The 25,900-nt window shown below is 36.6% G+C and overlaps 1 protein-coding gene across 1 annotated transcript in view; it reads left to right on the top strand.

Annotated features, from left to right (window-relative positions):
* MCM6 (minichromosome maintenance complex component 6) overlaps window positions 1-25,900 on the top strand; it is a 47,373-nt gene that overhangs the window by 13,020 nt on the left and 8,453 nt on the right. Inside the window, exons 5-13 of the mRNA XM_081262009.1 lie at window positions 2,015-2,180; window positions 2,439-2,584; window positions 3,946-4,096; window positions 10,293-10,434; window positions 13,218-13,359; window positions 14,082-14,189; window positions 15,535-15,690; window positions 17,083-17,211; window positions 22,051-22,212. Of these exons, the coding sequence (XP_081118135.1) occupies window positions 2,015-2,180; window positions 2,439-2,584; window positions 3,946-4,096; window positions 10,293-10,434; window positions 13,218-13,359; window positions 14,082-14,189; window positions 15,535-15,690; window positions 17,083-17,211; window positions 22,051-22,212 (1,302 nt within the window). The remainder of the gene's footprint in view (window positions 1-2,014; window positions 2,181-2,438; window positions 2,585-3,945; window positions 4,097-10,292; window positions 10,435-13,217; window positions 13,360-14,081; window positions 14,190-15,534; window positions 15,691-17,082; window positions 17,212-22,050; window positions 22,213-25,900) is intronic.

The following is a 25,900-nucleotide window of genomic DNA, read 5'->3' as shown; positions in this document are numbered from 1 at the left end:
AGGAAGCTTAATGGGACAGTGGTATATGGTATTTAACAGAAACTAGTAGATAATTGTCTGGGTAAGAGGTGATGGATGATGATAAGAATGAAGACAAATTAAAATCTCAGCAGCGTTTATGCAATATGGAGTATGGAAAAAAAAGTTACAGCAGCTCAAGAATGGAGAATGGGGCTGGAGATGTGGCTCAAGCGGTAACGTGCTCGCCTGGCATGCACGGGGCGCTGGGTTCGATCCTCAGCACCACATAAAATAAAATAAAGATGTTGTGTCCACTGAAAACTGAAAAATAAATATTAAAAAATATTCTCTCTCTTTCTCTCTCCCCCCCCTAAAAAAAAAGAATGGAGAATGATCAGAGTAAAATAATTAATAATAAGGGGTTTTTTGTTTGTTTATTCAATTAGTTTTTAGTCCTTAGTTTTCTTATGTTAACCTGAAAGTTTATAAGAAGCATATGTTCTACATCAGCTTTGGGTAAGAGGTACTTTATAGTTTTCAAAGATGATATAACAATCAAAGTATGAATCTAGGTTGGGTGTTGGTTTGTGGGGTGGGGGGAACCTCAACTGTAATACAGGATATTTTGATAATTGGAAACAATTGAAGATGGACTAGATAAGAGGAGATAGTATGTAATTTTATGGAATTAAGTACTATTAATTCTCTGGGTTGTGTTAATGGTAGTATGGCTATATAGGAGATTGTTTTTATTCTCAGAGATGAATGCTAAAATATTTAGCCTTGAAGTTATTTGATGTTTATAACTTTCAAATATTATAATTGAAAATATGTATAGCTACATAGGTAATGTTGACAATCAACGGGTTGAAGTAGAGGATATAAAAGTATATTGGAACATGCTTATAATCCCAGTGACTCGGGAGGCTGATGCAGGAGAAGCACAAACTTGAGGCCAGCCTCAGCAAATTTATTGAGGCCCTAATAATCAACTTAGTGAGAAGAGCTAGTAATGTGGCTCAGTGGTTGAGCACCCCTGGGTTCAATCCCTGTTACCAAAAATAGAAGTATATTGGAAAGTTTTCATAAAATTCCTTTGCAAAGTTTTAGGGAGAAGATGAATCAGAACAGAGTTGGGGGGCGCATTGTATTGGATATTGAATCTGGGCGTACTCTACCACTCATATACATCCCCAGCCCTTTTTATTTTTTCATTTTTTTGAGACAGGATCTTGCTAAGATGCTGAGGTGGGCTTCCCAATTTGGAATTCTCCTGTCATGGCTTCCTGAGTAGCTAGTATTAACAGACGTGTACCACTGCATGCATCTGATAGTCATTTTGAACAGGGAAATTTTGAGGGCGATTGAACTCGGGGCACCCAACCACTGAGCCACATCCCCAGCCCTATTTTGTATTTTATTTAGAGACAGGGTCTCACTGAGATGCTTAGCGCCTTGCCCTTGCCAAGACTGGCTTTGAACTCACAATCCTCCTGCCTCAGCCTCCTGAGCTGTTGGGATTACAGGCGTGTGTCACTGTTCCCCGTGGGAATATTTTTTAATAAAAATGTGTTTGTCTTTTTAAATTTTATTTAAAGTGCTCGGGTTGAAACCAGGGCCTTGTGCATGCAAGGCAGGTGCTTTACCAACTGAAGAATATCCCCAGCCTTTTTATTTTTAAAATATCTCTGTAGTTGTAGATGGACACTAATACTCTTTTTTTTTTTTTTTTTAATGTGGTGCTGAGGATCAAACCCAGTGCCTCACACATGCTAGGCAAGCACTCTACCACTGAGCTACAAATTCAACCCCTAAATATTTGTCTTTCAAGGATTTTTTAGTAGGGGTAATCCAAAGAATTTTAGGGTGGAGTTTTTGGTTTTGGTTTCTTTGTTTTTGGATAGAGAATTTTAAAGTGAAAGTTGGGACATGTCAAAAGTCCACAAAGAGTAAGATCATTTAGAATTCTGCCAGTGTTTGTGTCATTAACTTTAGATTACATGGTGCGTGAAAGGGATCTCTTCTCATTCTTGGCTGTTTACTTTTGTTATAGGTTCGTATTCAGGAGACTCAAGCTGAGCTTCCCCGAGGAAGTATCCCCCGCAGTTTAGAAGTAATCTTGAGGGCTGAAGCTGTGGAGTCAGCTCAAGCTGGTGACAAATGTGACTTTACGGGGACACTGATTGTCGTGCCTGATGTCTCCAAGCTTAGCACACCAGGTGGTAATCTATGGCTCAAATTTAACAAATTCTTGGTTACCTGAACTGTAAGGTATTCAACTTCTCTTCTTTTTGGCTGCCAATCAAAGGAGAAACAAGAAAGTGTGATGAGAATAAAAAATTGATTTTCCTACAATATTGGCTATTCTGAATGTTTCCAAAGTTTATAAGAAAATCATATTTATATCTGATTTATATGAGCAGTATTAGTTCCCAGCACCTATAGTATTTGAAATGGCCTATCATTTAATCTTTCAGGAGCACGTGCAGAAACGAATTCCCGTGTCAGTGGTGTTGATGGATATGAGACAGAAGGCATTCGAGGGCTCCGGGCCCTTGGTGTTAGGGACCTGTCTTATAGGCTGGTCTTTCTTGCCTGTTTTGTTGCACCAACTAACCCAAGGGTGAGTCTTTTTTGCATGCTGGAGATTGAACCCAGGGTTCAATAGGCAAATGCTCTTAATACTGAGCTACATCCCTCATGGTGAATCTTAATAAAATGCCAGAGCTTGACAAACAGCTCGCTTGAAGCTGCTGCAATTTAATGTGCTTCTAAAACATCTGAGTTAACTAGTCAGTATAAAAGTCTAAAGGGTTGGGTTGATGGTTTTTGTTTGTTTGTTTTTTAATTTTTTACTAGTTATTGAGGAACCTTTATTTGTTTATATATGGTGCTGAGAATCGAACCCAGTGCCTCACACATGCTAGGCCAGAGCTCTACCACTGAGCCACAACCCCAGCCCTGGGTTGATGTTGATTCTTCAGTATTAAAACCAAATCTTTTCGGGGCTGGGGATGTGGCTCAAGCGGTAACACACTCGCCTGGCATGCACTGGGTGCTGGGTTCGATCCTCAGCACCACATAAAAAAAAAAAATAAAGATGTTGTGTCCATCGAAAACTGAAAAATAAATATAAAAAAAAAAATCTTTTCATGTCTTTCTGACCTTGAGGAGAAGCCTTATTGTTTTCATACATTTTGAGGGTAATGGCATGTATTATCCATGTTTTTTATTTTGTGTAAGTATTATAGTTCCTCTGACATGCTCCCGGAGAATGTACTGATAAAAAGACTTAGTAATCTGGGAAGTAAAGTAAATTGCTATTTCTGAGAGTGGTGGATTACTGGCAGTATTATTTAGTTAATTCTGAGTCTTGAAATGGAAACGGGTTTGGGAAAAATAGTCCAGTCCAAAAAAGAATAGGAAAATAATCTAGTACTGAAAAAGAAAAAAGAACATAATATTCTTTGATTTTGTTTTCTTTTTCATATCAGAGATTAACATTCAACTATGTCTCATCTCTTGAGCATCCAGATACATTTATAGAGGGCTATAAAACAATTGTGGTAGCTTTTTTTGTTTCGACTCACTTGACAAATGTCAACCTTAAGTAGTTTCATTAACTGACGCTTACTAGTGAGGGAGTTTTTGTTTTGGGGGTGTTTTTGTGCTGCTGGGGATGAAACCTCATACTTGGTAAGTACTCCACCGCCGAGCTACATCCTAGCTTTATTTAATTTTAATTCTTGGGCTGTCCTCCAATTTGCAATCCTCCTGCCTCAGCCTCCCAAATAGCTGGGATTACAGATGTGTGCCACCGTGCCCACCTTGATTTTTGCTTTTTTTTTTCCTTCAAACCTTTCTAGTTGATAAATTGTGAATTTGACCTTCTGAGCTATATTTTGCTTGTAGTAGTTTGTTTTCCTTTTCATTGTTTTGGCCACTTCTATACTAATATATTTTTCTTTTTTTTCTCCACCTTAGTTTGGAGGGAAAGAGCTCAGAGATGAGGAACAGACAGCTGAGAGTATTAAGAACCAAATGACTGTGAAAGAGTGGGAGAAAGTGTTTGAAATGAGTCAAGATAAAAATCTATATCACAATCTTTGTACCAGCTTGTTTCCTACTATACATGGTAAGAGTTATATCTATTTGTGCACAAACTTGAAATCTAATTATTACAAAGAGCAGCATTTAATTTTTTAAAGTGCATAGATCAGAAGATAAAGGTTTCTAGTGGGCTTAGAACGGGTTATTTACAAAAGGACAAATACAATTTCACTACGTGAGGTCTAGACATTCTAGAAGTAGGCAAATTCATAGAGACAAAGTGGAATAGAAATTATCAGGGGCTGGGGGCACGTGGGAAATGAAGAGTTTTTCAAAGAACAGAGTTTCTATTTGGGATCATGAAAAAAATTCTGGAAAGGGGTAGCAGTAAGTTATTCAAATAAAGTATTTAATGCCGGGCTGGGGATGTGGCTCAAGCGGTAGTGTGCTTGCCTGGCATGCGTGCGGCCCGAGTTCGATCCTCAGCACTATATACAAACAAAGATGTTGTGTCCGCCGAAAACTAAAAAATAAATATTAAAATTCTCTCAAAAAAAAAATAAACAAAGTATGTAATGCCCTTGAACTATATATTTAAGTGGTTACAATGGTAAATTTTATGTTATGTATATTTTGCCACAATTAGAAAAGAAAATCAATTTTTTCTGGCCTTATGGCCAAACTGCTATATTCCAATCCACTAGACTAATCTGGGCTTGCTTTACTAAAATTTTCATACATTTCATGAAATTTCATGATGCTTTTGGTTACTTGTATTATCTATGCTTTTGGCAGTTTTCTTTTGTGTTTTCCTGACTCTTAATTGCTAGCTGTCACCGTTAGTCATTATATCCCCTTCTTGTGTTGAAGGACATGAATAAATTTGGGGGCCTGAAGTTTTACCCTTGAATTAGTCCATCCCTGCCTTCCATATAAAGTTGGGGTTATGGAAAGAACTGTTGAAATTATGGGTATTTCTCTTAGGTATAGGTGTAACCTTTTTTTTTTTCCTGTTTGATCAGTGGAACAACTGAACCCTTTTATGTTAATTCTTCATGGATTTTAGAGTATACTCTCAAATGGAGTGGGTGTCACCATTTTTGTGTTGCTCCCTTCCTCCCATAAGTAATCTCTTGTTATAAAACTCAAATTTAGTGAGTTAAAATATTACTGGTTCATGGGTCAAGAATCTGGGAGCACCTTAGCTGGGTGATGCTACTTCAGGGTCTTTCATCATGAGGTTGTAGTTAAGATGTCAGCAGGTGGGCTGGGGATGTAGCTCAGTTGGTAGAGTGCTTGCCTTACATGCACCAGGCCCTGGATTCAATCCTCAGCACCACCAAAAAAAAAAAAAAAAAGATGTCAGCAGGGCCTGTAATCATTGACTAGGGCTGGAGGTGCCACTTAACAAGGGGGCTCACTCAGATGACTTCCAGTTAATGCTAATTGTTAACTGGCCATGTCAGTTCCTTCCCATATGAATCTTCCCAGTAGGGCTGTTTTGACTATCTTCACAGCACAGCAGCTTGCTTCTTCCAGAGCACATGGTCCAAGAGAGTAAAGCAAGGAAGAAGCAAAATGCCATCAAAGACCTAGCCTCAGAAGTTCCAGACTTTTACTTCCACCATAAGAATTTGTTAAAATGAAGTCACTAAATCCATCCCCCACTCAGAGGAAAGTGAATTGGACTCCATCTCTTTTAATGAGGTGTGTCAAAGAATTTGTGTTGTGTTTAAAACCTCCACACCCTCAACACATTTTCTTCCATATAAGTCACAGAAGTAAGTTCATGGAATGGATTTTCCCCCCTGTACTGGGAATTGAAATCACCTACAGATGCACCCCAGCCCCGATCATGGTCCCCAAGGACTCACTAAATTGTGAGGCTCAACTCAACTTTCTTGCTGGGATTATAGGTGTGAACCATAGTGCCCAGCCTGGGGGATGGATTTTTAATTTTCTATTTTTATGGAATGATTTATGTAAATTTGCATAGAATTTAATTAGTGGAGTTCAGGTTTAAAAGTGGTTGAAAATTATACTCAGCATCTTATTTACTCCCTATTAGTTCAGTTAGTGTGTGTAGGTGATGATAAAAGTAATGTCTTAAAACTCTTAATGGACTGATTGCATTTCTTCCATGAAGTGTCCAGTTCCTTTGCCCATTTATTGATTGGGTTTTGGGGGGGTTTTGGTGGGTTTTTTTGAGTTCTTTATATATCCTAGAGATTTAATAGTCTTAAGTTCAGGTGGCAAAAATTTTTTCCCATTCTGTAGGCTCTCTTCACGGTCTTGCTTCCTTTGCTGTGAAGAAGCTTTTTAGTTCAATATCATCTCATTTATTGATTCCTGTTTTTACTTTTTGCGCTTTAAGTGTCTTGTTGAGGAATTCAGTTCCCAAGACAACATGATGGAGATTTGGGCCTACTTTTTCTTCTAGTAGGGTGCAGGGTCTCTGGTCTAATGCCTAAGTCCTTGATCCACTTTGAATTTTGTGCAGGGTGAGAGATAGGGGTCTAATTTTATTTTGTTACATATGGATGTCCAGTTTTCTCAGCACCATTTGTTGAAGAGGCTATCTTTTCTCCAATGCTTATTTATACCATCTTTGTCTAGTATGAGATAACTGTATTTATGTGAGTTTGTCTCTGTGTCTTCTATTCTGTACCATTAGTTTTCATGTCTGTTTTGGTACCAGTACATGCTATTTTTGTTACTATAGCTTTGTAGTGTAATTTAAATTCTGGTATTTTGATGTCTCCTGCTTCACTTTTCTCTGAGAGCATTGCTTTGATTATTCTGGCCTCTTGTTTTTCCAAATGAATTTCATGACTGCTTTTCTATTTCTATGAAGAAATCATTAGAACCTTAATAGGAATTGCATTAAATTGTATAGTTTTTGGTAGTGTGGCCAATTTGACAATATTAATTCTGCTTATCCAAGAACATGGGCGATTTCTTTCTTTAGTGTTTCGTAGTTTTCATTGTAGAGGTCTTTCACCTCTCTCATTAGATTGATTTCCCATTATTTATTTATTTTTTATTTTTTTGAGGCTATTGTGAATGGGAAAGTTTTCCTAATCTCTTTCAGTGGATTCTTCACTGATGTATAGGAATGCAGTTGATTTGGGGGGGTGTAAATTTTATATCCTGCCACTTTGCTGAATTCATTTATTAGTTCTAGTAGTTTCTTTGTAGACCCTTTTGGGTCTGTTAGGTATAGAATCATGTCATCTGCAAATAGTGATAATTTAAGTTCTTCTTTTCCAATTTTTATGCCTTTAATTTCTTTCGTCTAATTGCTCTGGCCAGTGTTTCCAGAACTATATTGAATAGAAGTGGTGATAGAGGGCATCCCTGTCTTGTTATAATGGTCTTATATTCATATATGAACAAAGGAAAGTAATGTCTGAGTCATTCTACTTTCTATTCCCATCCCTCCTTTCTTCCCCCCATTCCTCCCTGTCCACCCCTTCCACCTATTGTAAGTTAGCACCCGCATATCAGAGAGAAAATTCGGTCTTTGATTTTTTGGGTCTGGCTTATCACTTAGCATGATAGTCTACAGTTCCATTCATTTACCAGCAAATGTCATAATTTCATTTTTCTTTATGGCTGAGTAATAGAAGAGCACCTATGATGGTTCCATAGCTTAGCTATTGTGAACTGAGCATAAATCAAAGGCATTTCTGTATATCAGCGACAAAACTTCTGAAACGGAAATGAGGAAAAACACTCCATTCACAATATCCTCAAAAAAAATAAAATACTTGGGAATCAACCTAACAAAAGAGGTGAAAGATTTATACAATGAAAACTACAGAACCCTAAAGAGAGAAGTAGAAGAAGATCTTAGAAGATGGAAAAATATACCCTGTTCATGGATAGGCAGAACTAACATTATCAAAATGGCGATATTACCAAAAGTTCTCTATAGGTTTAATGCAATGCCAATCAAAATCCCAACGGCATTTCTTGTAGAAATAGATAAAGCAATCATGAAATTCATATGGAAAAATAAAAGACCCAGAATAGCAAAAGCAATTCTAAGCAGGAAGTGTGAATCAGGCGGTATAGCGATACCAGATTTCAAACTATATTACAGAGCAATAGTGACAAAAACAGCATGGTACTGGTACCAAAACAGGCGGGTGGACCAATGGTATAGAATAGAGGACACAGAGACTAATCCACAAAGTTACAACTATCTTATATTTGATAAAGGGGCTAAAAGCATGCAATGGAAGAAGGATAGCATCTTCAACAAATGGTATTGGGAAAACTGGAAATCCATATGCAACAAAATGAAACTGAATCCCTTTCTCTCGCCATGCACAAAAGTTAACTCAAAATGGATCAAGGAGCTTGATATCAAATCAGAGACTCTGCGTCTGATAGAAGAAAAAGTTGGCTCCGATCTACATATTGTGGGGTCGGGCTCCAAATTCCTTAATAGGACACCCATAGCACAAGAGTTAATAACAAGAATCAACAAATGGGACTTACTTAAACTAAAAAGTTTTTTCTCAGCAAGAGAAACAATAAGAGAGGTAAACAGGGAGCCTACATCCTGGGAACAAATTTTTACTCCTCACACTTCAGATAGAGCCCTAATATCCAGAGTATACAAAGAACTCAAAAAATTAGACAATAAGATAACAAATAACCCAATCAACAAATGGGCCAAGGACCTGAACAGACACTTCTCAGAGGAGGACATACAATCAATCAACAAGTACATGAAAAAATGCTCACCATCTCTAGCAGTCAGAGAAATGCAAATCAAAACCACCCTAAGATACCATCTCACTCCAGTAAGATTGGCAGCCATTATGAAGTCAAACAACAACAAGTGCTGGCGAGGATGTGGAGAAAAGGGTACACTTGTACATTGCTGGTGGGACTGCAAATTGGTGCGGCCAATTTGGAAAGCAGTTTGGAGATTCCTGGGAAAGCTGGGAATGGAACCACCATTTGACCCTGCTATTGCCCTTCTCGGACTATTCCCTGAAGACCTTAAAAGAGCATGCTACAGGGATACTGCCACACCGTTGTTCATAGCAGCACAATTCACAATAGCTAGACTGTGGAACCAACCCAGATGCCCTTCAATAGATGAATGGATAAAAAAAATGTGGCATCTATACACAATGGAGTACTATGCAGCAATAAAAAATGACAATCATAGAATTTGCAGGGAAATGGATGGCACTAGAGCAGATTATGCTTAGTGAAGCTAGCCAATCTCTAAAAAACAAATACCAAATGTCTTCTTTGATATGAGAGCAACTATGAACAGAGCAGGGAGGAAGAGTAGGAAGAAAAGATTAACATTAAACAGAGACATGAGATGGGAGGGAAAGGGAGAGAAAAGGGAAATTGCATGGAAATGAAGGGAGACCCTCATTGCTATACAAAATTACATATAAGAGGTTGTGAGGGGAATGGGAAAATAAACAAGGAGAGAAATGAATTACAGTAGATGGGGTAGAGAGAGAAGAGGGGAGGGGAGGGGAGGGGGGATAGTAGGGGATAGGAAAGGTAGCAGAATACAACAATTACTAATAGGGCATTATGTAAAATTGTGGATGTGTAACCGACGTGATTCTGCAGTCTGCATTTGGGGTAAAATTGGAGGTTCATAACCCACTTCAATCTAATGTATGAAATATGATATGTCAAGAGCTTTGTAATGTTGTGAACAACCAATAAAAAAAAAATGTAAAAAAAAAAAAGACCATTATAACTCCACATTATGTTCAACCACAAGAATGGGTGGGAAGTTATACTCTGTATGTATGATATGTCAAAATACTTTCTATTGTCACGTATAACTAATAAAAACAAATGAAAAATTAACAAAACCTCCTAATGGAACTGGAGAGCTCCCATTAGAAAGAACCAACAAATGGACTGGAGGTGTATCTCAGTGGTCGAGTGCTTGCTCAGCATGTACAAGGCTCTGGGTTTAATCCCTAGCACCACCAAAAAACAATTAGTAAATGTGATGGACATAGTTCATTTGTGGATAGAGATCTTTAAGGGTTAAGAGATAGGAAAGGTTCTTAGGATTGTGAGCAGGGACACCTAAGATATTATGAAAAGATATTGGAACAGTTGGCTAGATAAGTCCACAGAGCAAGAACCAAGATCAGAAACCAGGTAGTTTTAACTGTTTTGCTTAACATCAGGTGTTTCTGCCCTTTGGTTGGTAAATGCTTTGGAATATTTGCCTTTATGTCAAAAAAATGAATTTTTTATCTAACTACTTTTCATTTTAGGCAATGATGAAGTAAAACGTGGTGTCCTGCTGATGCTTTTTGGTGGTGTTCCAAAGACAACAGGAGAAGGGACCTCTCTTCGAGGGGACATAAATGTCTGCATTGTTGGTGATCCAAGCACAGCCAAGAGCCAATTTCTGAAGTAAGTTTTGCCTGAAGTAGTACAGGAAAAACTTCATGTAGTTCCAGCCTTACTGTGCTACCAAGAATACAATCAGTATGAATATGATGAGTGTAAATTATGACTCTTGCATATATAACACTCATAAATTAAATACTATTAAATGAATTTTTAAATAGGATATAACATTTTATAGTTTTTTGAAATATGGAAAAATTGCCTATAATCCTACATAGAACTCTTAATCTTTCTATATTTTTGTATAAATGATCTTTGTATAAACTTTTTTAATATGTAAATTTTTATTTATGTATATGAGTGGTTTATGCATTGTATTTTGTTTATTCATTCACTGGTGGACATTTCAGTTTTGTCTACCCTCTGGCTATTGTAAATAATGCTTCAGTGAAAGTTGGTATACAGAGTATCTCAGTCTCTGCTTTTAGTTGTTCAGGTAGTTTTAGCTTTTAAATTTAGGTCTTCACTTTATTTTTTTATTTTTATTTCTTTTTTGGTGGAGCAGGGGATTGAACCCAGGAGCTTGTGCATGCTAGGCAAGCACTCTACCAACTGAGCTTTATCTCCAGCCCCAGGTCTTTACATTTTGAATTGATTTTTATATTAGGTATAATGATGTCCAATTTTTTTCTTTTATACATAGATATCCAGTTGTTCTAACACCAAGACTGTTCTTTCCCTATTGAATTGTTTTGGCAATCTTAACAGAAAATCAACTAACCATAAATATAAAGTCTGTTTCATTTATAGTCCATTAATTTCTCTAAGGCCAATGCTATGCTGTTTTGACTACAGCATCTTGGTTATAAGTTGTGATTTTGGGAAGTGTGACTCTTCCAATTCTGTTCTTTTTCTATGTTGTTTTAGCTTATTCTGGGGCTTCTGAGTTTCCACATGGATTTTAGGATCAGCCTCTGTTTCTACAGAGAAGCCAACTGGGATCCTGGTAGTAATTACTACCAGGCAATGATGAAGTAAAACGGGGTGCCCTGCTAATGCTTTTTTGGTGGTGTTCCACCAAATTGAATTCATAGATCAATTGAAAGTGCATTGTGGGTTGGGCATGGTGGCACATGCCTATAATCGCAGCATCAGGAGTCTGACGCAGGAGGATTGCAAGTTCAAAACCAGCCCCAGCAAAAGCAAGGTGCTAAACAACTCAATGAGACCCTGTCTCTAAATAAAATGCAAAATAGGACTGGGGATTTGGCTCGGTAGTTGAGTGCTACTGAGTTCAATCCCCAGTGCCCACCTCCCCCAAAATGCATTGGGATGGGGTGAGGTGGCTACTGGGAATTGAACCCAGACCACTCTATTATTGAGCTGTGTCCCCTTCTTTTTTTTTTTTTTTTTTTTTAATTATTATTAATCTTGAGACAGGATCTTGCTTAATTGCTGAGATTGACCTCAAACCTGCAATTCTCCTGCCTGACCCTCTTGAGTAGCTGGGATTACAGGCATACACTACTCCAGCTGTACTACATTAACATTTCAACAACATTAAGTCCAATTCATGAATATGGAATATCTATTAACAGTACTTTTTAGTATTCAGAGTGGAAGTTTGCACTTTCATTGAATTTATTCCAAAGTAGTTTTTCTTCTTGATGCCATTAGAAATAAAAATTATTTTATTTTGGGTCTTTCACTGCAAGTTCAGAGATTAGTGGTGGTGGTGATGGTGGTGGTTGATTTTGTTTGCCAGGGATTGAACTCAAAGGCACTTAACCACTGAGCCACGCCCCAGCCCATTTTATTTTTTGAGACAGGTTCTCACTAGGTTGCTTACAGCCCTATTAAGTTGCTGAGGCTGGCTTCAAACTTGCAATCCTCCTGCCTCAGCTTTCCAAGCTTCTGGGATTACAGATGTGAGCCACCGTGCCTGGCCTACAATTGATTTTTGATATTTGCACCCTTGCTGAACTCATTCTGTTTTTAGTAAATTCCATGGGATTTCATATGTACAAGATCATGTATCTACAAAATAATGATGAGTGGAAAATTTCTCCTTTCCAGTATGGATACCTTTTTTCTTGCCTAATTTCCCTTGCTAGATTCTTTATTATAATGTTAAATAGAAGTGACATAGAAGTAGACATCTTTGTCTGAGATCTTATTCCTGACCTTAGGCCAAACCAGTCAGCCTTTAGCCTTTAAACATAATGTTAACTGTGGGGTTTTATAGATGCTGTTTATCAGATTAAAGAAAAATCCTTTAACAGGTTTAGGGCATAGCATATTGGTTTTCAGTTGTTAAAGTAATTGAACTTCTGGAATAAATCTCACATCTAGTTTTGTCTTGTATTTTGTTTTTATTGCAAATCTTCTAATAGAACATTGTTGCCAAATTGTGAAAACTTTTTTATTTCCCATTTCACAGGATTGGTTTTAAATGCATTTTAAAAGTTAAAGAATATGTTTTCCCATTCAGTTTGTGGCATGTCTTGTCTTATCTTTTTTTTTTTTTTTTTTTTTTTTTTGGGTACTGGGGATTAGACAAACCCAGGGATGCTTAACCACTGACATACATCCCCACCACTTTATTTTTCATTTTGGGAAGGGGTCTCACTAAATTGCAAGGCTGGCTTCAACTGAGGCTTCCTGTCTCATCTTTCCAAGTTGCTGGGATTATAGGCATAAGCAACTGTGGTATGTCTTTATGAATTGCTTAAGCTTACTGCAACTCTCAGATGTTCTTCATTGATATAACCTGTCAGCTGATTTTGCTAGAAAGGGAATGTATGTGTAGTCACATTCTAATGAGTCTATATGATAACCTTGAACAGGCATGTGGAGGAGTTCAGCCCCAGAGCTGTCTACACCAGTGGCAAAGCATCCAGTGCTGCTGGCTTAACAGCAGCTGTTGTGAGAGATGAAGAATCTCATGAGTTTGTCATTGAGGCTGGAGCGTTGATGCTGGCTGATAATGTAAGATTGTTTTTTTTCACTCTTGTATATAAAGAAGTCAGATTACCTCCTTATCCTATCAGTAAGGACTTATAGTTTCTAGTAAAATAGATATCCTTTAAAAAAGTATTTTTAACATATAGGTCAGTTAATTAATCTAGAATTAATTGGGATTATTTTCATTAATCAACACTTTCAAAGCTTTCCTAGAATGTGATAACCTGCTCTGAACATGTGTGAGTGCTGTGACTTGGCAGCTTTTTTTTTTTTTTCCCTCCTCCTTTGCAACTTGTGAGATCTTTATGAGTAGATCTCTACACAGGTGCATATTGCATTTTATGTATATTTGACATTGATCTGTTAGATTTATGAATACGTGTAAATTGTAGCTATACATGTTTATATTCATTATATCCTACCTTCATTTTTCACTTCCCCAGCCTTAAAATCAATGCTGAGAGGGCCCTAGGGTGTATTGGTACCAAGGCTTACACAGTTTCACTGTTGCATAAAGTATCTTGATATTTTTAGGTTTGGTCTTAGTTTTTTGGGTGAATCAAGTGTTTTGGTCCTTCAAGCTCTGGGATCTGTCAAATTATTTTGCTTAAAAGAGGGAATTAAGAATGCTTATTTACCTACTTTCTACTTGTTTAGGAGAATGGAAAAGTCTCTGGTAGCAAATTGTGAGCTGGTTATTTTACATGCACAAGGCAGATTCTTATGCTAGATCTGTTTGGTTATAGGGTGTGTGCTGTATTGATGAATTTGATAAGATGGATGTGCGGGACCAAGTTGCTATTCATGAAGCTATGGAACAGCAAACCATATCCATCACTAAAGCAGGAGTGAAGGTACGTGTGTCCACTTCTGTTCCATTGCATCATTCCTTAACCCTGTAGATAAATGATAAAATTTAGTAATTCAACATGTAATGCTGTTCGTTAAAACGAAAAATAAAGTCCTGAGAACTAGTCATCCAAACTATAGATGTTGTTTACGATACTCTGTAAAAGTGTTGTTTTGACAGAAAGTAGAGGAAGTACTAGTAAAAAATTTTTAGTGTTTCACTTCAAAATTTTTATGAACAAAGCTTGTATATTTGATTAAACCATGCTTGTAAGTATAACAAAAATAACCATTGATTTCCAGTATCACCAATATAAAAAAAGATCAACAGATTATTTAAATAACCAATTATAGAATCTAAACTTTTTTTAAAACAGAATTTTTGTAAGTATTTTACTTGTGATATAATGTGTATGAAATGTAGGATTTTTTTTTGAGAGAGAACTTTTAATATTTATTTTTTAGTTTTCGGTGGACATAACATCTTTGTTTGTATGTGGTGCTGAGGATGAAACAGAGCCGCACGCTACCGCTTGAGCCACATCCCCAGCCCAGAATCTAAACTTTTTTAAAAGCAACAGTTTCAAGTAATTAAGAAAAAATTAAATAGTATACTAAATTACAAATTTAAAAAGAAGTCTTTCCCTGTAACTCCCAACACAATAGATATTCAGGAATGTATCAAGTATATCTCTTTCAGTAATATTTTATACATTAGTAAGCAAATACATGTAGTATTATTCCTTGCTCATTTAACTTTATAATTTTGACAGTACTTCTATACCAACGCATAGATCAACTTTATTTTTTATTTTATTTTATTTTAATAATTTAACCTTTATTTATTTTTTGTTGTTTATTTGTTTTTATGTGGTGCTGAGGATCAAACCCAGGGCCTCACCTTCCTTGGCAAGTGCTCTACCTCTGAGCCACAATCCCAGCCCTTGATTTATTATTATACGTTGGAATTCAGTTGATGGTACCATAGTTGGGTTCTTTACACTCTGGTAAAGTGACATGTAGGTCATGTTTAGTCTTTTTTGTATGACAGACAATATTGTTGTAAACATCCTTGAATACAACTTGTTGTATCTTGCTGTAAGATTATTGCTAACAAATTGCTGGCTTAAAGGATGTGCACATCACACCACCAGCAGAATGTAGGATGCCTGTTAGTTGCCCTGTCTTTTATCAGACTTTACTTTTTGATGATCTGATCAATAGAAAATGGTTGCTTATTATTTTGGCTTGCTTATTTAGTTAATTATGAGGGGGATTGGGCTTTTTGTTATGTTTGTTGGCTGTTTCAGGTTTCTTTGTAAATCTCACAATTCTTTCTTTTGTGGACAGGCTACTCTAAATGCCAGGACATCCATTTTGGCAGCTGCAAACCCAATCAGTGGACACTATGACAGGTCAAAGTCATTGAAACAGAATATAAATCTGTCAGCTCCAATTATGTCCCGATTTGATCTCTTCTTTATCCTGGTGGACGAATGTAATGAGGTAACCATGTGAGCTCTTGCTCTTAGCTTCCATTTTTATTTCTAGTTTGAATAATTCAGTGAGACAAGGCTAAAAGATAGCTGCCCAACAGCTAGTGCCTGCATGTACATTGACCTTTCATTTTCCTCAGGGTGTCATGGGCTTAGACAAAGGATTTAGTAATATTTACCTATGTTAAGGTGTATCAAGTTTTTTGGTTTGTTACTTCTTTAAAATTTTCACAAGAAAAAAATATGTCACAGTTGACTCCCAAACCACAATAAGATTTCTATACAAATTTTTTGTTTCAGCTGGATGCAGTGGCATATGTCTATAATCCTAGCAACTCAGGAGACTGATGAGGGAGGATCTCAAGGCCAGTCTTGGCAATTTAGCCAGACCCTGTCTCAAAATACAAAACATAAAGGGTTGGGGATATAGTAGCACTGGGTTTAACCCCCAATACAAAAATAAATATATATAGTTTTGTTTTATTGGTTGCTTTGATTTAGTTTTTCAGTCACTTTAAAAATAACTGGGATGCTAAACAGATTTTCTTTTTCTAAATCATGAGTCATTTGTCTTCCTATTTCATTCCATCAACTTGTTAAATATATAATACTTTTGTCTATCTGATCATGTGATAGTTTAAGATTGAGTGAAATCCCTAGCACTCCCTCACAAAATTGAGTGAAAAATTCTAGACTTATTTGCACTGAGACTTAAATATTAACATTTGACATCTCAGAAGTGCACAAGTACAATATGTAGGAGCTATTATTAGAAGTTGTACTTTTAATTGCTGAGCATGGAGGTATTCCATTTCATTAAGCACATTGTATAATTCAGTGGAACTTCAGAAATTATCTTTAATAAAATTTCATCATGTGAATGTTTAGAGGGCTTTTTTTTTTCTTCACAAATGTATAGGTTTATATAACCCTCAGATAATCAGGACTTGTTTCATTTTCATATATTTCTGTTTGTGCATGACTTATTGAATGAGTTTTGGGAACAGGGGAGATCAAGTTATAAGCCTTTAAACATTTTCGTTAGAAATAATTTAAAGCTTATAGAATTGTAAGAAATAGTTTCCTCAGAAACTTGTTATGGGGGCTGGGGTTGTGGCTCAGTGGTATAGTGCTTGCCTAACGTATGAGGCACTGGGTTTGATTCTCGGCACCACATATAAATGAATGAATGAATGAATACATACATACATTAATTAATTAATTAAAAATAAATAAATAAATGAAGGTCCAATGACAACCAAAAAAATTTTTTTTAAACTTGTTATATAATACTTGAATGGCATGTTAAATGTTGTTTTTAGCTCTGAAATTCTTATTGTCTAGGATAATCTGGAGTAGACAATGCTGTGACTGACAAGTGATTTTTCTTATTTTGAATTAGGTTACAGATTATGCCATTGCCAGGCGTATAGTAGACTTGCATTCAAGAATTGAGGAATCAATTGATCGTGTCTATTCCCTTGATGATATCAGGAGGTATCTTCTCTTTGCAAGACAGTTTAAACCCAAGGTAAACCTGCTCTTCTGTGCTGGGATAAAGCATAGAATGTATATTATTAAAGTGAGAGTAAAGCAAGTGGGTTATGGAAATTAACTAAATCTGTACTTGTTTTTTACATTTAAGTTTGAAAAGGTTTTTTTTTTTTTTTAATATTTATTTTTTTAGGTGTAGATGGACACAACACAATGCCTTTATTTTTATGTGGTGCTAAGGATCAAACCTGGGTCCCGCCCATGCTAGGTGAGCACTCTACCGCTGAGCCACAATCCCAGCCCCGAAAAGTTTTTTCTTAACAGCAATTTGTTTCTTTTAAAAGGGTTTTTTTTTTTTTTTTTTTTTTTTTTTTTGGTTAGGTGCTAATAAAATATTCTTACCAGAAAAGAAGAGTTTTGGAAAACCAAATAACTGGATTCCTTTTATCACCAAGAATTTTTAAAATGTTTGCCTAAGAGTGCTTCCTTTGTGTGCACAGGCCCTGGGTTCGATCTCCAGCACCAAAAAAAGAAAAAAAAAAAAAAAAGAAAACACTGGATTCCTCTAGGCTATTATGATGACTATGAAATACTGTTTTAGTAATAGATGTGGTTATATTGGATTGAATCTGTACTGGATCAAAGACCCTATTATGCATTTGTTTTTAAAAATAAAATCCATATATCAAAATGATACAAATAGGAAAGAAGTCAAACAATCCCCATTTGCTAATGACATGATCCTATATCTAGAAAACCCACAAAACTCCAACAGAAGCTTATAAAATGAGTCTGGCAAGGTAGGAGGATACAAGATAAACACCCGTAAATCATAGCTTTCTTATACTCCCCATAGTGGTTCAGCTGAGGAAGAAATCAGAGAAACCATCCCATTTACAATAACCTCAAAACAAACCAACAAACAACAACAAAAAAAACAAACTTGGGAATTAATCTAACCAAGGAGATAAAAGAACACAACAATGAGAATTATAGAACACCGAAGAAAAGAAATTTGAAGAAGGCCTTAGAAAATGGAAAGACCTCCTATGTTCTTGGATAGATGGAATTAATATTGTCAAAAGAACCATATGGGGCCCAGGGTTGTGGTTCAGTGGTAGAGTGCTTACAGAGTACATGTGAGGCACTGGGTTTGATCCCAGCACCACATAAAAATAAACAAAGGTATTATGTCCATCTACAACTAAAAAATATTTTTTTAAAAAAACCATATGGCTAAAAGCAATATGCAGATTTAATACAGTCCCCATCCAAATGCCAGTGAAATTCTTATTTGAAAAAAACAATTCTGAAATTTATGTGGAAGAATAAGAGACCTAGAATAGCCAAAGCAATACTGAGCAAGAAAAGTGCTGCGGGAATCATTACATTACCTGATCTGAAATTATATTGAAGAGCTGTACTAACAAAAACAGCATAGTGTTAACAATAAAATAGACATGAAGACAAATGGAACAGAATAGAAAACACAAAGTCAAACCCACATACTTAGAGCCATCTGATACTTGACAAAGTTACCAAAAATATATTTTGGAGAACATAGAGCCTTTTTAACAAATGGTGCTGGGAAAACTAAATAGCTATGTGTAGGAAAATGAAACTAGATCTCTTTCTTACTCTGCATAAAAGTCAAATTGAAGTGGATCAAAGATTTGAGCTAGATCAGAAACCTTGCAACTATTAAAAGAGAACATAGGGGGGCTGGGGATGTGGCTCAAGCGGTAGCGCGCTCGCCTGGCATGCGTGAGGCCCGGGGTTCGATCCTCAGCACCACATACAAAGATGTTGTGTCTGCCGAAAATTAAACGATAAGAAAAAAAAATAAATATTAAAAAAAGAGAGAGAGAACATAGGTCAATACTCCATCATATAGGTGCTGGCACTAACTTTCTCAACAAAACTTCTGAAGTCAACAAATAAACCAAGAATCAATAAGTGGGACACCATCAAATTAAAAAGCTTCTGCACAGTAAGGGAAAAAGAGTGTGAAGAGCGAGCTTACAGAAAGAGAAAATCTTGGCCGGCTACTTTACTGATAGGGGATTCATATCCAGAATATAGATAGAACTCAGTACACACACACACACTCATTCTCTAATCAAGTTAATAAATGGGAAAAATAACTAAAGAAGAATCACACCTGTAATCCTATCCCCTCAGGAGGCTGAGGCAGGAGGATCACAAGTTCAAAGCCAGCCTCAATGGTTTAGTGAGGGCCTGAACAATTTTACAAGACTCTGTCTCAAAAAAGGATTGGGTATGTGGCTCAGAGTAAGTAAGTGCCCTTGGTTCAATCCCTAGTACCAAAAGAAAAAGAAACAAATAGGCAACAAATGCTCAGCATCTGTAGCAATCAGGGAAATAAATCAAAATGAAACTAAGATTTCATCTTATTCCAGTCAGAATGACAGTGATCATGAGGACAAATGCTGTGGGGGGATATACTTCCACATTTTTGGTGGGATGGCAGACAGGTACCACTTAAGCAGTGTGGGAATTCCTCAAAAAACTAGGAATGGAACCACCACATGACCCAGCTATCCCAGTCTTCGGTATTTTCCTAAAAGAACTAAAATCAGTATGCTATAGCAATACAGCCATCTCAGTTTTTATAGCAGCATAATTTACAATAGCTATATTATGGAATCAACCCAGTTGCCTATCAGTAGATGAATGGGACCCAGAATGTGACTCAGTAGTAAAGTGCTTGCCTAGAATGTATAGGGTCCTGGGTTCAATTCCCAGCATCATAAAATAATAATAAAAATTAAAAATAGATATGTGGGTTAGAAATTGTGGTATGCATACATAGATAGTTTTTCTTTCTTGTGGGAGTATCAAGGATTGAACCCAAAGGCACTTAATCACGGACCCACAACACCAGCCATTATTTGAAACAGGGTCCATCTATTTAAGTTGCTTATTAGAGCCTCACTACATTGCTGATATGGCTTTTTTTTTTTTTTTTTTTGGTAAGAGAATTTTTAATATTTTTTTTTTTTAGTTTTTGGTGGACAACATCTTTTTTGTATGTGGTGCTGAGGATTGAACCCAGGCCACACACCTGACAGGCGGGCGTGCTACTGCTTGAGCCACACCCCCAGCCCCTGATATGGCTTTGAAGTCACAGTCCTCCTGCATTAGCTTCCAAAGCCACTTGGATTATAAGTGTCTGCCATTGCTCCAGGGCTATTTTATTTTTTGAGATGGTCTCACTAACTTGCTTATGGCCTCAAACTTGCAATCCTCCTGCCTTAGCCTCCCAAGTCACTGGAATTACAGGTGCATACCTCTGTGTCTACCTTACACAATGAAATTCTACTCGGCCATAAAGAAGAATGAAATTGTGACATTTGCTGGTAAATGGATGGAAATGGAGGACATCATACTAAGTGAAATAAGCCAGACTCAAAAATCCAAAGGTCAAATGTTTTCTTATATGTGGAAGCTAGAGTAACATAAAGGAAAGGAGGAAGAAAGGATAACATATCAAGAAAATATAGGGAAGACAAGTAATGTAGAAGGAGATCAAAGTGAGAATGGAGGGATGGGAAAGGGGAGGCAATGCAGAATTAATTTTTTAAAAATCCTGTGCATATAAATAGGCCACAGGGAATTTCACTTTATGCATAAGTAAAATGAACCAGTCAAATATAAATAGATGAGCTGGCCATAGTGGCACATGCCTGTAATCCCAGCAGCTTGGGGAGGTGGAGGCAGGAGAATCACTAGTTCAAAGCCAGCCTCAGCAATTTAGCGAGGCCCTAAACAACTCAGTGAGACCCTGTCTCTAAAAAAATACAAAAAGTGCTGGGGTTGTGGCTCAGTGGTTAAGTGCCCTGAATTCAATCCCTGGTACTAAGAAGGAAAAAAATAATTATGTAGATGAGCAAAAGGAAATCTAGCTGAGTAGAGGAAGGAGAGAGGATAGGATGGAAAATAGGGGAGCATGTATGATTTTTGTTGGGATGAACCCACCTACTGTGTATAACTGTAAAGCTCTAATAAAAATAAGCAAACCTTCACAATGTGCATCTCTTATTGTTGGCATTTTCCTACAGTAAACTATGAAAAGGAAACATTTTGTTTTATTCTAGTTGAGGTTTTTACACTTATCTGACTTTAGAGAATTCTCTTTAGCTGTTTATTGTCTGTTACCTTCACTTGATTATTCATGATATTGGACTGGCTCTTATTCTCCCAGAGGAAATTCAGTTGTGTAAAACAAAGGGTTATGAGTGACTTGTGTGTAAAAAGTATGTTTTCCATGACTGTATCTTGGTTCCTATGTGACCCTGGCACACTTCTTTAATATGCTGAGTTCTTGCTTTATTTTTTTTTTTTTTTTAAGAGAGAGTGAGAGAGGAGAGGGAGAGAGAGAGAGGGAATTTTTAATATTTATTTTTTAGTTCTCGGCGGACACAACATCTTTGTTGGTATGTGGTGCTGAGGATCGAACCCGGGCCGCACGCATGCCAGGCGAGCGCGCTACCGCTTGAGCCACATCCCCAGCCCTGAGTTCTTGCTTTAAAAAACGATCTTTGGGTTGTAAATTTACTGAAATAGCCAATATATATTTATGTTGACTTCCTTTTTCCCCAAAACAGCATGAGTTAAGTAATTGAGCCTCAAGGTAATCTGAGCATTAATTTATTTAATGAGCTTTGACATCCAGAAATGTATAAGGTGTTACATCTTATTCTATTATAAACATCATTTAGAAATGGCCATTTGCTTAAATACTAAGTCTGCTGTCTATATGTTCTTAAAATTAGTATATGGAATTCAGAGGCCTCCTTGGCATTAGTTTCTGTAGTAATTCATTGTTGGTGACATCATTGCTGTTTTAAAACAGATTTCCAAAGAATCAGAGGACTTCATTGTGGAACAGTATAAACGTCTCCGCCAAAGGGATGGTTCTGGAGTAACCAAGTCTTCATGGAGGATTACAGTGCGTCAGCTGGAGAGCATGATCCGTCTCTCTGAAGCTATGGCTCGGATGCACTGCTGTGATGAGGTATGAGTCACTTTGACATGATGAAAATTGAAATTAATTTCTTGGCTTATAGGCATATTTCTATCTTTGGTCTGGTTCATCCTGAATTATTTGCAGATTTATTTTTATGTAACTGCTACACGCTTACAGGATACATGATCATGAAAATTTTTTCCCTTTAAGAAGGTTGCTATCAAGCATTTATTAAACTCGAGTGGTTATATCAATATTAATGAGATAATCATAGATAATAGTGAGCTACCATTTATTCAGGAAAAATGTATTTAGACTCTACAGTGTGCTAGGACTCTGGGCTGAGGAAATAGGTATGATCATGTAATCTCTGGCCTCAAAAGAAATTCTTAGGTTTTTATAATGTATGGGGATTGTTTTTCTTAGTTGGAGTTTTTTATTTTTTGGTACTGAGAGTTGAACTGGGCCTCATACATGCTAAACATGTACTTTACTACTGAGTTATACCCCCAGCCCTATGGTCTTTTAAATCGTTCTTTGATCCCTGGGTTCCATAGGAATATATTAGAGTGTTGAGAGGTAAAAAAAAAAATTGTACCTTGGAAGGGTATTCAAGCCCCCCATCTCTGCTTCAGCTGAAGTAGCCTTTATTTAATTTTTTATATTAGGTTAGATGTAAGATTTTGTTTATCAAAGGGGCTTGGATTTATTAAAAGTATATATATATACTTATATATATATTACATAGAAGAAAATGTACACCTTGGTGATTTTTTTTGTTTCCTTTTTTAACATACATTCTTAATGACTGCTTTGCTGAAGATAAAAAACATTTCTATTCACAAGTTCAAAGCCAGCCTCAGAAATTTAACGAGACCTAAGCAACTTAATAAAATATACAAAGGGCTGGGGCTGGGCACAGTGGCACACACCTGTAATCCTGGCGGCTCTGGAGGTTGAGGCAGAAGGATTGTGAGATCAAAGCCAGCCTCAGCAATGGTGAAGTGCTAAGCAAATCAGTGAGACCCTGTCCCGAAATAAAATACAAAAAGGGCTAGGGATGTGGCTCAGTGGTTGAGTGCCCCTAAGTTCAATCCTCAGTATCAAAAAAAAAAAGAAAATCTATATTCCTGAAAAGTTTCCTTATTTTCCTTTTCAGTCTTAGCTTCCTCCACCCCCCAAATAATCATTTTTCAGACATCAGGCACTATTTTTATCTCATAAATTGTTTTTCCTCCTTTTGTTTTAGATTTTCTTGGGTTTGTTTGTTTGGGGGGGGGGGGCACTAAGGATTGAACCCAGGAGCATTTCATTGCAGTATATCCCAAGTCCTTTTGGCTATTTTGATACAGTTGCTGAGGCTGGTCTCAGACATGCAATCCTCCTGCCTTGGCTTCCCATATCACTGGGATTATAGATGTGTACCACCATACTGAACTAAGTTTTCAGATTTTCTGATGCGTTATTTGACAAAGTACTTTTACACTAACTTACTTAATAGTCTTTGACTCACCAAATGTTTAATGTATACCTTTGTGAAATAAAATATGAATTGAGAGCCCTAACTAGTGGGAGTGAGATATGCATTTAATTAAACCTGTAAGGAATGAAGGAATATATATTTTTTGAGAGGAGAATGTTATGATAGAACATCACAAACAAGAGTACAGAAGTCAGAAATCAATTATTTTATTCCTCAAGAAGAGGAGAGTTTGTGGAGGTGCTGGTATTTAAGCCTCATCCCTGAAGAGAGCAGAATTTCAAAATGAGTTCCAGAAAACTAATATGTGACTAGGCATGGTGTTGCATGCCTATAATTCCAGCAACTCCGAAGGCTGAGGCAGGAGAATCACAAGATCTAGCCAGCTTGGGCAACTTTTTGAGACTCCATCTCAAAAGGGCTGGGGATGTGTGACTCAGTAGAGTGCCTCTGTATTCAGTCCCCAGTACCATACATAAACACGCAAAAAAACTCATCTGTGTCTTAGGGCAATCTCTAATATAGTTATCATTTTTTAAAATTAGTCTTTATTTTATTTTTTATAGATGGGCACAACATATTTTATTATTTTATTTTTATATGGTGCTGATGATTGAACCCAGTGCCTCACACATGCTAGGCGAGCACTCTACCACTGAGTCACGTCCCCAGCCCTTAAAAATTAGTCTTTAAATAGGTAGAAGGGTCACATAATCTAAAAATAAGTACATATAACCTATACACACAAATAACTTGTTTTGAATGAAATTGGGTATCTTTTCATATATTTTAAGAGCTTGTATTATCTCCTTTTATGTTTATTCTTTGTCAATTTTTTATTATTTTAGAAGGTTTTCCTCCAATATTGTTTGAACTTTCCCATTATTTCCTCTAAGAGTTCCATCATTTGCATTTAAATCATCTAAACATTGGTATTTATTCCACTATAAGATATAAGACATGGGGCTGGGGTTGTGGCTCAGAGGTAGATCGCTCGCCTACCATGCGTGAGGCCCCGGGTTCGATCCTCAGCACCACATAAAATAAAGACATTGTGTCCACCTATAAGTTAAAAAAAAAAAAAAAAAGATATAAGACAGGAATCACTTGAAACCCTGGCCCCTCCCTTAATTATTTTTTAAGCTGTTTTCCAACACCATTAGTTCATTTTATTCTTTTCACATTGGTTTGGTATGCCTTTATTCCATATTCATATGGTTGCTAGGATCTCTTTCTAAAAGATTTTCTTATTTTGTTCTATTAGGCCTATCAGGTCCTGTCACATTGGTACCCTGATTTTTTAATCAGTGGGACTTTATATTTTAAATGTAGGGCTACGCTAGTTCCAATGCATTGTTTCTTTTGGCTGTTAGTAACTTGGAAATCAGCTTGCTTAATTTACAAACAAAAAGCTATTGAAATTCATATTGATATAACATTAAACATATTATAACTATGAAAATTCACCTTTTTTTAATGTTGTGCTAAGAATTGAACTCTGCCTTGCGCATGTTAGGCAAATGTTCTACCACTAAGCCACATCCCCAACTCAAAATTCACATCTTTATGATTAATTTTCCTAATTAAGAATGTTATAGCAGTTAGGGTGGATTGGAATTTGCTACTATAAAAATCTCGGCCACTTTAAAACAAATCTTTTTGATCATGCTACATGTCCGTTTAGTCAGCAGGGGCCTCTTTGTGTCACTCAGATTCCGGCTGATGGAGGCTGATATAAGGGCTCAATCTTGAGCCAAGTATCTGTGAAAGCAAAAGCAAGGAATAGAACAGGTAGAGTCACCTTGCTCCTCTTAACCATCGATCCAGAAGTGAAACTTCTGCTCACATTTCTGTGATCAGAGAAGTTAATGTGGCTATATAACCTAAATTTAAGCAGGTAGAGAAGTGACTTTCTTCCAGATCCCCAGAACGGGGGAAAGAAATTTTTGAATTCTAATGACTACCACAAATATCGGTATCTTTTGTTTCAGTAGTGTTTAAATTTTTCTTTATGTGATTTTTACCTATTGTTTTTTGATATTTTGTCATCTTTTTTTCTTGTTACTAAAGGTAGAATCTTGTATTTCATTTTCTAAATGGTGCATTTTCATTGCTGTATTATAGTCTGTTGACAAATATGCCACAATTTGTTCATTCGTTGTTCTGTTAATGAACATTTGAGTAACTTGTAATTTTGGTTCTTATGGGGCATACTTGTGTATGTGTTCACATTTTTGTGAGTACATATCTAGAAGT

This window comes from Spermophilus citellus (assembly GCF_964194105.1).
Source record: "Spermophilus citellus genome assembly, chromosome: 11".
Lineage (NCBI taxonomy): Eukaryota > Metazoa > Chordata > Mammalia > Rodentia > Sciuridae > Spermophilus > Spermophilus citellus.
The sequence above is the reverse complement of the archived record's forward strand: the minus strand, read 5'-3'. Positions and strand labels throughout refer to the sequence as shown.